The 14,245-nt window shown below is 42.1% G+C and overlaps 1 protein-coding gene across 3 annotated transcripts in view; it reads left to right on the top strand.

The window, feature by feature from the left end:
• SETD4 (SET domain containing 4) overlaps positions 1-14,245 on the top strand; it is a 48,502-nt gene that overhangs the window by 24,901 nt on the left and 9,356 nt on the right. For 2 of the 3 annotated variants that reach the window (XM_035017656.1, XM_035017657.1), the window contains exons 6-8: positions 438-561; positions 1,391-1,521; positions 1,730-1,850. In XM_035017656.1, coding sequence (XP_034873547.1) covers positions 438-561; positions 1,391-1,521; positions 1,730-1,850 — 376 coding nt within the window. Of the gene's footprint in view, positions 1-437; positions 562-1,390; positions 1,522-1,729; positions 3,753-14,245 lie in introns of those variants that run through there. The other variant, XM_035017658.1, reaches the window with a different exon arrangement.

Genomic DNA, 14,245 nt, shown 5'->3' with positions numbered 1-14,245 from the left:
GTTCTGTTGTTTGCCATAGTTTAGGAAAGAGTGTCACTTGAAGAGAAGGAAAGTTTACTGTCTTTGCTCCTTAGCCCTGAGTCCTTTTGGCTGGGAGTCACTGTCCTGTCTTCTGCTCTGTTCCCATGACTGGTGGACATGACTCCACTTACTTATGTGTCAGACACAGGATTGCAATGATAATCACATTCAGTCCCTCCCTGCAAAGAGTGTCAGTCCCCTTGATTCTTATTCTCAGTTGTTCCTCCTCCTCCTGTACCTTGTCTCCTTCAGTGCGGGAGCTGCATGTGGTGGGAAGGTTTTAGGGAATCTGCTAATGGAGTGAGTTTATTATGCTTCTGGAAAAATAGAAGAGTTTGTTGTGTTGAAGTGTAAAAAGTCGCCTTTACTTTTTTGAGAGCCTGCTGACATTATCTTACTGAACAATTTGGTTCTAGTACATGCTGGAAAAAAATACTTCTTGGGGAAATCATTTCAGATACAAATGAGAAGAGAAGTTTGGTCATAGCCCAGAAAATATGCCAGTATTTCATAGAGGAGACCAATGCTATGCTGCGAAAGGTATGTTTCTAGAATATTGCATTCTTTTGTTAAAGTATTTTGATGAAGAAGTTACTTGTTTGTACATGTTACACCTTATTAGGACATTGTTTGATGCCTTAAATAGATGAATGTTGATGTAATTTCTGGGTTTTTGTTAACGTTGTGCTTGTATCTTCAGTAGGTAAAATTATTGGATGAATTTTTGAGTACTCTTTTTTAAATATTTCTATTTAGTAAATGTTTTAATTAAATGGGAAATCAGCTCATTTTTTAAAAAAAGATTTATTGAGATAGAGAGAGAGAGAGAGAGAGACAATGAGCAGGGGGAGGGGTAGAGGGAGAAGCAGACTCCCTGCTGAGCAGGGAGCCCAACACAATGTGGGGCCCCAGGGATCATGACCTGAGCCGAAGGCAGGCAGATGTTTAACCAACTGAGCCACCCAGGTGCCCTGAGAAATCAGCTCATTTTAATGAAAACATTATTGGGATTGAAAAATAATTTTAATGAACCTTCAAGACATTATGCTAAGTGAAATAAACCAGAATACAAAAAGACAAATATTGTGTGATTCCATTGTCCAGCATAGGCAAACTCATAGAGACAGAAAGTAGAGTAGAGGTTACCAGGGGCTGGGGGTTGGGGGAATGGGTAGTTTGTGTAATGGGTGCAGAGTTTCTGTTAGAGACCATGAAGGAATCCTGGGGACGCATAGTGGTGACGGTTACATAACACTGTGAGTGTATTTAATGCCATCTAACTGTACACGGAAAAGTGGTCACAGTGGTAAATTTTATGTTATATGTATTTTACTGCAGTAAAAAAAATTAACTTTAAAATATCTTCCAGATTTCTCATATGAAAGATGAAGAAGTGGCTTTGATAAACCAACTAACTTTGGTAGAAACATTGTGGACAGAAGAGCTAAAGATTCTGCAGGCCTCTGCTGAGATTCTAAACCGTTTGCAAACACCTTTTAGGTAACTAAATGCATTCGGTCGCCTCCTATGGTGGGCGTGACTTCTTAAACAGTTTTAAATGAAGGTTGATTTTGTACAGAATCATTTACAGTCACCAAATGGTTTCTATTAAACAATTGTACACTGAATCCTACTCCTTTTGCTTTCTTTGATTGTGGGATGGAGTGGTGTTTGCTCTCAGACATTGAAGGGTATCTGTGGCGGACAGGGCGGGCTCTGTGGATTCCAGAGCTGTAAGTGAAGATGGATGTGCCATCCTCACAGTGCCTCTGATGTTCTCAAAACAGACCACAGTCCTGCAGGAAGAAGTAGGAGGAAGGCACTGCACGGTAAGGAGAGAGGGGGCTGTGAGGGGCTCCGTGTGTGGCCTTTGGCTCGGTGTCCTACTTCCCCTCTGACTTAGCACCTGTAAAAGGGCAAGAAGTCGTATGTTTATTATGTTCTGATACCATCGGGTTTAGCTGGTGGTGGGTGGCTTTGGGTGGGGAGTACGGGGGAGTGTGGGGCTGGCCTGGGTCTCAGCTGGGCTTCACCTGCAGCTGCACTGAGCTGGAGCAGACCACGTCACATTTTTTGGTTCTGATTTCCAATCTGGAAAGGAGATTGTTGGGCAGGAATGGGGGTGGACGCCCTGTGCATCAGCCCTGAGCCCCCACCCAGCGGAAGGGCCGAGGTGCTGAGACACATGTTGGGCAGAGGCCCCAGGTGATGCTGCTTCTCCCCTTCTTGGCCTCACTTCCTAGGGACCAGGGAATCGGGAGTAGGAGGGGCAGTCGGGGCGCTGTCAGCCTGTGATTTTTATGGAACGGAAGTTCAGTCATTAAGTACAGGAGAGAGTGGGGCCTGCCTTAGCAGACCGCCCTCTGCAGTTTTCCAGAATGTGTTTGAATCTCTTAGCAGACATGTCCCTTATCCATTCTCTTTCTGGTGGGTGTTTAACTCTTTTATTCTGCTGCTTTTCTGTCATTTTAATGGGGTTTGGGAGGAATGGGAGATGAATTTTTGGGCTCAGTTGGCCATTTTGAATTAAGAGTCTTTACCTTTTTTTTTTTTTTTATAAAAATATTTTAGGCTATCGACTTCCCTCTAAGAATGGTTTTTTTATATATAGTGTGTACTAATTAGTACTTTTTAGATCTTGGCTCAGGATTTACACTTTTCATAGCGTTCTCATGCCTGTCAGTGAACATTCAGGACCACTGCGAGGAAGTCAGCAGGTGTTCTATATCACAGAAGCAAATATGTACCTATTATAAAAACTGGACTATGATTGAACCATAAAACAAATAACATTTATTAAATATTAGCATTGCTGGATGTGAGGCACTGTGCTGAGGCCTTGGTGTGCAGTGTTTTATTTAAGCCTCATAGTTCTCCTGTGTTATAAATTAAAAGAGGAAGAAATTGCCTAAGATGCTACGCCTAGTGTGTGTTAGAGTGAAAATTCCCGCTCTCCCTGCCCTCAGAGGGACCAGGCCCCCAGCTTGGGTGTGTTTGTGTCCAGGACGTACCGTGCTGTCTTAACGTGGGGATGGGGTTCATGGGGATGTTGCCTCCATTTCAGTCAAGGGGCCTGGCACAGCTGATCCTCAGTTGGGATGTCTGCTAGATTCTGGGGTTCAGCGTAAGTAAAATGCCCCAATGCCATGGTTATATGTGAACTTCCATCCTTACTCTTTTCCTCTTCATTGTTTTCAGAACCGGCTGGGAAGAAGGGATGTTTCCTCCTCAGCCCTCACTAGTCCTTGGCCTCAGGGGATCCCTGGATGAATCTTGCAGGGGGAGGAGTCTTGGGTGGACCACCAGGCTGGACTGGAGCCGGACTGGCCACACACAGTGCAGGGGCTACCCCAGTCCGACATTGGTGCCCAGAGTCCGGTGTTCCCTCCCAGGTTTGCATTCTTCCCCGGTGCTGGAATTCCTGCCCTTGTGGAATACAACCCAAACAAACAAATGGGGCCCGCTCACTTCAGTAGGCAGTCAGAGGATCTGGACATCTTCCCTGTTCATACGTATGGTTGACGTTGACTTTATTTTTAAATAGCTGCAGTGTGTTTCAGGATATGCTATACCAGGGGTCTGCAAACTTTCAAGGGTCAGGTAGTAATTACGCTTTCTGAGCCATATGGTCTTTGTCCCAGCTGTATGGTACAACATATAGACAGTATGCAAACAGGTTGCATGGCTGTGTTCCAGTAAGACTATTTACAAGACAGGTCATGGGCCATGGTTTGCTGACCCCTGTGCTCTACCATACGTATTTTTTCTGTCCCCACTTGTGGGCATTTAGGACCTAATTATCCTAATACATATATATAAAATACATAGTACATGACTCCTACTTGAAGGTGCCTTATACCTTCCGGAAATAAAGCCCCCCTCTTAACATGAAAAACTTCACAGACTTGTGTGGTAATAGTTGTGCTTTAGTTGTCCAGTGCTTAGAAAAAAAATAGATAATAAGTCATTACACATTTACGAACGAAAGGTGTTTCCTCACCCACACCGGATCTATGTGTATTTGAAAAAACATCAGAGAGAGACTTCCATTTGTAGACGCTGCTTGCGAGAAATCTGTGGCTCTCGTAAGGCAGTCTGGCCCACAGGGTAACCCACTGTTGACAGTGACAGCGCGGCCTCCTTTGGCTTATCCTTGCAAAATCATCACGAGGGCCAGCAAAACCATCTCTGCCAAAACAGGAGGGGCAGCCTGTGCTGATCTTTCCCCAGCAGCACCGTTTTCCCCCTTCTTCAGTGTCCCACGCCCTCCTCCCCCAGCACCATTTCCATCTTCCTCCTTTTCTGTTTTCTCCTCACTAGTGCCTTGGGCATGGCTGAGGTTCCTCACACACCTGCCCCTTGCTGCTATCTGGTTACAGAGTTTGAGGGTGGTAAGCCTCCCGCAGCGAGGGCTGACTTGGCCTGAGGGGACAGACACCAAGAAGTTAAGGGCTGTTTGAAGCCTACCTCAAGTCTGAACGTGGAGACTGGTAATGACCCGGGAAGTCAGAGCTGTTAATTCTATGAAAGTGGCTTTCACCAGAGCACCTAGAGAGGAGCCATCAAAGTCTAGAGATAGGGAATTTATTTTAGCTCCTCAGTTGGCAGACAGCCACCACGTTCCGTGTGATAGATTAATATTGGGCAGTAGGTTTGTCCAGAGGAGTAAAGTATCCTGAAACCCAAATCAGTTTGTCAGCTGACATTTGAGTACAGAGCTTTTTCAGGCATGCAACCATGTTGGTTCACTTGGAAAAGGGCTTTTTTTTTTTTTTTAAAACAAAACAAAACAAAAAACAAAAAACAGATCCAGAAAGTCATTTGTGAATTAAAGGGAGCGGAACAGTAAGAGGGAAGAAGTAGGCCTGAAGCATTTTTCTATAACCCTGCCAGCGTACAGAGCAATGCCGTGTGCTCTTTCTGGTGCTGTTCTGTTTCACCTTTCGGAGGGCATCTTTCTGTCTTTATCCTTCTGTTGTAGCCTTTCCTTGAGGGGATATTTCCTTGTCTTATTCCCTTCTATTCTATAGCTAAATTGTTCCACAGTTTTAATGTTAGGCTGCGAGTAAATTTTTAAAAACTCACAAAAATATAGTAGAATTTAATAAAAATGCAAGGTTACCACTGCACCCCCATGAGGACAGCTGTAATCAAAAAGATAAAGGGTTGAGGATGTGGAGAAATTGGAATGCTCTTAACGCTGCTGAGGGGGAAGTCCAACGGTGCAGCTGCTTGGAACAACAGTCTGGCAGTTCCTCCAAAGGTTTAGCCCAGAGTTTATGACCCAGCAATTAGCCTCCTAGGTACGTACCCGAGACTTGAGAACATGGCCACACAAAAACTTGAACATGAATGTTCATAGCAGTTTGTATAGCAGTTGTTCATAACAGCCCCAATCCAAAGGTTCATCTGTGGATGAATGGATACATAAAATGAGATTTTTCCATAAAATGGAATATCATTCAGGCTCGGAAAGGAACAAAATACTCATACATGCTACAACACGGATGAGCCTTAAAAACATGCCAAATGAAAGAACCCAGTTACAAAAGACCACATATAATTGTATTTATATGAAATGTGCAGAATTGGGAAATCTAGAGCGATGGGAAGTAGATTAGTGGTTGCCGCAGGGTGGGCTGGGGCACTGTCAGGACTGGGGGGCAAGGGCTAGAGTGTAGGGTTTCTCTCTGGGGTGACGGAAGTGCTCTCGAGTTGTGATGGCTGCGTGCTCTGCACGAATACTGAGGCCCATCGGATTGTACACTTTAAATGGATCAGTGGTATAGCCTGTGAGTTAAAGGTCAGTAAACCTATTTTTTGAACAAGTAAGGTTAGTGCCTACTTAGTGAGGATTCTACCCCTCTTCTCACTTGGAGCTAACACTTCTTCCAGAAAGGTCCAGAGGCTGTCAGTCTGACAATGTCAGTAAATGCCCTTGCATTGCATTTATCACCTTGTTAATCCTGATCCATGATCTGATGACGTAGTATCTTCCTGATTTTGTAAAGTTATTGCTGAGGTCACATAGCTGCTGAGGGGTAGAGCTAGGATTCAAACCTCAGTCAACCTCCAGATGTCGTGCTTGTAATGTTCATACAGCAAAGATTGTGTTTGTGAAAGGTGCACCTGATCTCACCTGATCAGAACTCTGTAAGATTAAAGTGTAGCTGGATTGGTCATCCTTGGAAGAACATTTGGAGGGCTGAGATGCTACAGTCTTGCCCATTTAAATCCGCTCTCTTCTGGCACTTACTTTTGATAAGCAAAGGGACTCCTTAATATGCAGACTAGCAGACTCATGGCCCAGGGAACCCATCTTCAAAAATGACAGACCAGTCCCTGAGAGAGGGTGTTACTAGCCACATTTTATAGAAGAGCACACGGGTGCAGAGGAGGGAAGTAACGGGGCCGAAGGTATTCAGCAGGTGAACACAGAGTCCCATGGGGTGGGGTGGAGCTACCTTCGGTCACAGGTAGTTGAAACTCGTATTAAGAGCATGCTTGTCAGGATGTGGGCCCCTGACTGTGGCATCAAACACTGCCAGGTTCTACGAGCCCACCCCAAACCCACGGAATCAGGATCTCTGGGGGTAGGGCCAGGAACATGTATTTTGACTGAGCCCCCAGGTGATTTCAGCACCCGTTGTTTGTGAACCACTGATCTAGAGATTTTTTTTTAAGATTTTGTTTTTTGACAGGCAGTGAGAGAGGGAACGCAAGCAAAGGGGAGTGGGAGAGGGAGAAGCAGGCTTCCCGCCGAGCAGGGAGCCCGATGCGGGGCTCGATCCCAGCACCCTGGGATCATGACCTGAACCGAAGGCAGATGCTTAATGACTGAGCCACCCAGGCACCCCTGATCTAGAGATTCTGATGGAGGAGTGCCCCCTGAGGCGCTGGTCCCTGGGTTTTAGTTGGTCGTCTCATGACTCTTGATGTGAAGCGTTAGGCAGACCCCAGATTGTGTGACTCTGAGGCCAGGCCTCTAAATACAGGTCCTGTATTCAGACACGTGAAAGAGGGCCTTGAGATGATCCATTCATTTTGTGGTTGAAGCCCTGAGAGATTGAGGAACTTGCTTTGGACCCTGGATTTAGCACATCAGAACCCACATTTTCTTTCTGATTCTAGCAGACGTCACACTGGCCTGCATTCTCCTTCCGTAGTGTAAGATCCAGACATTCTCCCAAATGGACTCCCCAAACTGTATTCTTCTAGAGAAGAATCAAAGGTGGAATGAGGCAGTTGGAGGAGAAAGGGAATTTAGCCCCAATCAGGAAGGGGTGGAGAAGGCACTTACAGGAGCCTCGCCTCGCCTCGCCCTGCGCTGGCCTTCATGTTCTCATCCGATTTTCCCATCTTATTTCACAGTAGGTCTGTGGGGCAAGTATTCCATGTTTTACCAGAGGTGAAGAAACTGAGGGACAGAGGGGTCACGGGATTTGAACCCAGGAGTCTCTGAATTCCACATCATATATTTGGGATTCGAACCCAGGAGTCTCTGAATTCAAGTCTATCACTTGCCAGTTGTACCTATTTCTGCTTCCAAAGATGGGCAGCCTACAGTGCAGGGTGGGGATAGACCCCCTTACAGCAGTTTGTTCTGTCTCGTTTTCATGTTCTAATAGGACACTTCCTCGACCTCATTGTGCAGACGGGCAACAGGGAACAAGCAGCACCCAGGTGCAAGGAGAAAGAGGGCCTGCCCAGGGGTCCCTGGGAGCCAAGCCCTCTCCCTGTGGTTTTCAGTTTTACAACCCCCTCCCTGTCACTGTGACACCCACATCCCATAAAGGGCAGCGGGGCGAGAAGGGGTGAGTGATCCTGAAAGGCAGCCTTCTCCCATTTCAGAGGAATTTGTCCCGAGGCTGGCGGACTCTCCTGTTGATCTCAAGGGTCCCTGTCTCGTGACGCAGCTCTGGTGATGGGCATTTAAAAGCCTTCTGCTGGTGCCTAGAGTCAGAAGATAAGGCAAAAACCAGGACTGGGCAGGGTCTGCCTAGCAATTATTAGGACAGTAACGAATTCCAGTTCTAACTTTGCCCTTGTCACACAGGGAGACTTCAAAACGTTTATGATAAAAGGGAGTTCAGGATGTTGCTCATGACGGGGGTCAAGTGTAAGGGGGTGTTTGTTGCAGGCAGCATGTATCTCTGCTTCTCGGGTCCTCCCAAGCCTCAGATAGTAAGGTGGCAGTAGCCGTGCCAAGCCTTAGCTGTTCATGGGAACCACATGTGAAGCATTTTTAAAAACTTTGTTGGGGAATAATTAACAAATATATTTGTTTAGACTTAAAATGTACACATGATGATTTGCTATATGTACACATTATAGAATGATTACCAAGATCAAGATAATGTACACATCCATCAGCTCACATAGTTAACATAGTTAACTTATATTTTCTTTCTGTGGTGGGAATGCATACGATTTGCTCACAGTGACTTCCAAGTAGACAATACCGTAGCATTAACTAGTCACCATGCTGTACATCAGTCCCTCTGAACTTATTCTCCTTACAACTGAAAAATTGTACCCTTTGACCAGTGCTGCTCCATTTTCCCATCCTTCCAGCCCCTGGCAACCACTATTCTGTTCTCTGTAGGAAACTGGATTTTCTCCCCCCTTAATATTCCACGTAGGTGATATAATACAGTATTTGCTTTCTCGGTCTGGCTTATTTCTCTTAGCAAAATAAGGCCCTCCAGACTGATCCATGTAGTTGCATGTGGCAGGATTTCCTTTTTTATAGCTGAGTAATATTCCATGGTATATATGTACCACATTTTCTTTACCCACTCATCTGTTGAGGGACACTTTACATTGTTTACATTGTTCACGTATCTTGGCTATTTTGAATAATGCTGTAATGAATGTGGGTGTGCAAGTATCTCTTTGAGATACTGACTTCAGTTCCTTTGGATATATGCTCAGAAGTGGGATTGCTGGATCATATGGTAATTCAATTTTAAATTTTTTGAGGAACAGTTAATACTGCTTTCCATAATGGCCATACCAATATACATTACCACCAACAGTGTCTAAGTGTCCTTTTTCTCCACATCCTCACCAACATTGATATCTCTTGTCTTCTTGATAATAGGCATTCTACCAGATGTTATCTCATTGTGGTTTTGATTTGCATTTTCCTGATGATTAGTGATGTTAAGCATCTTCTCATGTATCTTTTGTATGTTCTTTTTTGAAAAATGTCTATTCAGGTCCTATGCCCATTTTTAAATTGTATTATTTGCTTTTCTTGCTATTGAATTGTATGAGTTCTTTGTATATTTTGGATATTAACCCCTTATCATATATATAGTTTGCAAATATTTTCACCCATCCTATAGGCTGCCTTTTCACTTCATTGTTTCCTTGCTGTGCAGAAGATCTTTAGTCTGATGCAGTCCCACTTGTTTATTTTAGCTTTTGTTACCTGTACTTTTGATGTCTTATCCAAGAAATCGGTGTTAAGGCCCATGTCAAGGATCTTTTCCTCTATATTTTCCTCTAGGAGTGTTATGGTTTCAGGTCTTACATTTAAATCTTTGATCTGTTTTGAGTTAATTTTTGTGAGTGGTGTAAGATAGTGGTCCAGTTTTAGTCTTTTGCATGTGGATATCCACTTTCCCCAGCACTGTTTATTGAAGAGACCCCATTGTGTGTTCTTGGTGGCCTTGTCAAAATTTAGCTGACCATGTCTGTGTGGGTTTATGTCTGCGCTGTCTATTCTCTTCCATGTGATGGTTTTTATGCCAATACCATACTGTTCTGATTACTATAGCTTTGTAATTTAGCTTGAAATCAGGAAGTGCCATGCCTCCAACTTTGTTCTTTTTTTTTTTCAGGATCGCATTAGCTATTTGGGGTCTTTTGTGGTTCCATACAAATTTTTGGATACATTTTTCTATTTCTGTGAAAGATGCCATTAGGATTTTGATAGGGATTGTATTGAATTCATAGATCACTTTGGGTAGTATGAACATCATCACAATATTAATTCTTTTAATCCATGAACATGGAATATCTTTACATTTATTTGTGTCTGCTTTAATCTTTTTCATCAGTGTCATAGTTTTCAGCGTACAGATCCTTCATCTCCTTGGTTAAATTTATTCCTATGTATTTTATTGTTTTTGATGCTGTTTAAAGTGGGATTGCTTTCTTAATTTGTCTTTCAGATAGTTTGTTATTAATGTATGGAAATGCAACGGATTTCTGTATGTTGATTTTGTATTTTGCTTCTTTACTGAACTTATTTATTAGTGCTAACAGATTTTTGGTGGAGTCTTTAGGGTTTTCTATGTATAAGATCATGTCATTGGTACCGAGGGGGAGGAGCAAGATGGTGGAGGAGTAGGAGACCTAAATTTCGTCTGGTCCCAGGAATTCAGCTAGATAGGTATCAAACCATTCTGAGTACCTATGAACTCAAGAGGAGATCAAAGAAAAGAATAGCAGCAACTCTCTGAACAGAAAAGCGACCACTTTCTGGAAGAGTCATATTCTATCCCTTCATTGTAGTTAACCTTATTTTTGTAGTATTAACTACAATTAACTACAATATATACATATATACATATATATATATATGTTGTTCTCTCTTTAAAATTTTGGGATACAGTTTCTTCTAACAGACCAAAATATACCCTAAATCTCTAGTGTATGGCTTTGTTCTAGTCTCCTGCCTGATCACATTCTCTCCCCTTCTTTTTTCTTTTTTTAAAAATTTCTCTTCTTTCTTTTTTCAACCAACTTCTTATCAATTCCTTTTATAAAATCTTTTATAATTTTCATCTTTACAGTCATATTCTATCCCTTCATCATATTTACCCTTATTTTTGTACATATATAAGTTTTTCTTTCTTTAAAATTTTGGGAGGCAATTTCTTCTAACAGACCAAAATATGCCCCAAATCTAGTGTGTGGCACTGATCTATTCACCAGCCTGATCGTATTCTTTTTTCTCCAACCCCACCCCCCCACCCCGTTTCTGGTCTCTTCTGATTAGTGTATATTTTTCTGGGGTCATTTCTACCCTGTTAGCATTTTGTTCCCTCATTCATTTATTCTCCTCTGGACAAAATGACAAGACGGAAAAACTCAACTCAAAAAAAAGAACAAGAGGCAGTACGGACTGCCAGGGACCTAATCAATACAGACACTAGTAAGATGTCGGAACTAGAGTTCAGAATGACGATTATAAAGATACTAGCTGGGCTTAAAAAGCATGGAAGATACTAGAGAAACCCTTCCTGGAGAAATAAAAGAACTAAAATCTAACCAAGTCAAAATAAAAAAAAGGCTATTAATGAGGTACAATAAAAAATGGAGGCTCTAACTGCTAGGATAAATGAGGCAGAAGAGAGAATTAGTGACGAAGAAGACCAAATGATGGAAAATAAAGAAGCTGAGAAAAAGAGAGATAAACAACTACTGGATCACGAGGGCAGAATTCGAGAGATAAGCGATACCATAAGACGAAGCAATATTAGAATAATTGGGATCCCAGAAGAAGAAGAAGAGAGAGAGAGGGGCAGAAGGTATATTGGAGCAAATTATAGCAGAGAACTTCCCTAATTTGGGGAAGGAAACAGGCATCAAGATCCAGGAAGCACAGAGAACCCCCCCTCAAAATCAATAAAAATAGATCCATACCCCAACATCTAATAGTAAAACTTAAAAGTCTCAGAGACAAAGAGAAAATCCTGAAAGCAGCTCAGGACAAGAGATCTGTCACCTACAATGGTAGAAACATTAGATTGGCAACAGACCTATCCACAGAGACCTGGCAGGCCAGAAAGGACTGGCATGATATATTCAGAGCACTAAAAGAGAAAAATATGCAGCCAAGAATACTATATCCAGCTAGGCTGTTGTTGAAAATAGAAGGAGAGATAAAAAACTTCCAGGACAAACAAAAACTAAAAGAATTTGCAAACATGAAACCAGCCCTACAAGAAATATTGAAAAGGGTCCTCTAAGCAAAGAGAGAGCCTAAAAGTAACACAGACCAGAAAGGAACAGAGACAATATACAGTAACAGTCACCTTACAGGCAATACAATGGCACTAAATTCATATCTTTCAATAGTTACCCTGAATGTAAATGGGCTAAATGCTCCAATCAAAAGACACAGGCTATCAGATTGGATAAAAAAACAAGACCCATCGATATGTTGTCTGCAAGAGACTCATTTTAGACCCAAAGACACCCCCAGATTGAAAGTGAGGGGGTGGAAAACCATTTACCATGCTAATGGACACCAAAAGAAAGCTGGGGTGGCAATCCTTATATCAGACAAATTAGATTTTAAAACAAAGACTGTAATAAGAAATGTGGAAGGACACTATATCCTACTTAAAGGGTCTATCCAACAAGAAGATCTAACAATTGTAAATATCTATGCCCCTAACATGGGAACAGGCAATTATATAAGCCAATTAATAACAAAATCAAAGAAACACATCGACAACAATACAATAATAGTAGGGGACTTTAACACCCCCCTCACTGAAATGGACATATCATCTAAGCAAAAGATCAACAAGGAAATAAAGACTTTAAATGACACACTGGACCAAATGGACTTCACAGATATATTCAGAACATTCCATCCCAAAGCAACAGAATACACATTCTTCTCTAGTGCCCATGGAACATTCTCCAGAATAGATCACATCCTAGGTCATAAATCAGGTCTCAACCAGTACCGAAAGATTGGGATCATTCCCTGCATATTTTCAGACTACAATGCTTTGAAACCAGAACTCAATCACAAGAGGAAAGTCAGAAAGAACTCAAATACATGGAGGCTAAAGAGCACCCTACTAAAGAATGAATGGCTCAACCAGGAAATTAAAGAAGAATTAAAAAATTCGTGGAAACAAATGAAAATGAAAACACAACTGTTCAGAATCTTTGGGATGCTGCAAAGGTGGTCCTAAGAGGAAAGTATATAACAATATAAGCCTTTCTCAAGAAACAAGAAAGGTCTCAAATACACAACCTAACCCTACACCTAAAGGAACTGGAGAAAGAACAGCAAATAAAGCCTAAACCCAGCAGGAGAAGAGAAATAGTAAAGATCAGAGCAGAAATCAATGAAATAGAAACCAAAAGAACAATAGAACAGATCAACAAAACTAGGAGGTGGTTCTTTGAAAGAATTAACAAGATTGATAAACCCCTGGCCAGACTTACCAAAAAGAAAAGAGAAATGACCCAAATAAATAAAGTCATGAATGAAGGAGGAGAGATCACAACCAGCACCAAAGAAATACAAACAATTATAAGAACATATTATGAGCAACTCTATGCCAGCAAATTAGATAATCTGGAAGAAATGGATGCATTCCTAGAGATGTATAACCTACCAAAACTGAACCAGGAAATAGGAAACCTGAACAGACCCATAACCACTAAGGAAATTGAAGTAGTAATCAAAAATCTCCCAACAAACAAGAGCCCAGGGCCAGATGGCTTCCCAGGGGAATTCTACCAAACATTCAAAGAAGAATTAATACCTATTCTTCTGAAACTGTTCCAAAAAATAGAAATGGAAGGAAAACTTACAAACTCATTTTATGAGGCCAGCATTACCTTGATCCCAAAACCAGACAAAGACCCCATCAAAAAGGAGAACTACAGACCAATATCCCTGATGAACATGGGTGTAAAAATTCTCACCAAAATACTAGCCAGTAGGATCCAACAGTACATTAAAAGGATTATTCCCCACGACCAAGTGGGATTTATCCCTGGGCTGCAAGGGTGGTTCAACATCCACAAATCAATCAATTTGATACAATACATTAATAAAAGAAAGAACAAGAACCTTATGATCCTCTCAATAGATGCAGAAAAAGCATTTGACAAAGTACAGCATCCTTTCTTGATCAAAACTCTTCAGAGTACAGGGATAGAAGGTACATATCTCAATATCATAAAAGCCATCTATGAAAAACCCACAGCGAATATCATTCTCAATGGGGAAAAACTGAGAGCTTTCCCCCTAAGGTCAGAAACACAGCAGGGATGTCCACTATCACCACTGCTATTCAACATAGTACTAGAAGTCCTAGCCACAGCAATCAGACAACAAAAAGAAATAAAAGGCATCCAAATCGGCAAAGAAGAAGTCAAACTCTCACTCTTTGCAGATGATATGATACTTTATGTGGAAAACCCAAAGACTCCACCCCAAAACTGCTAGAATTCATTC

The sequence above is a fragment of the Mirounga leonina genome, unplaced genomic scaffold, assembly GCF_011800145.1.
Source record: "Mirounga leonina isolate KUSES-001 unplaced genomic scaffold, KU_Mleo_1.0 Mir_172, whole genome shotgun sequence".
Taxonomy (NCBI): domain Eukaryota; kingdom Metazoa; phylum Chordata; class Mammalia; order Carnivora; family Phocidae; genus Mirounga; species Mirounga leonina.
This window is presented reverse-complemented; position numbering and strand designations above follow the sequence as displayed.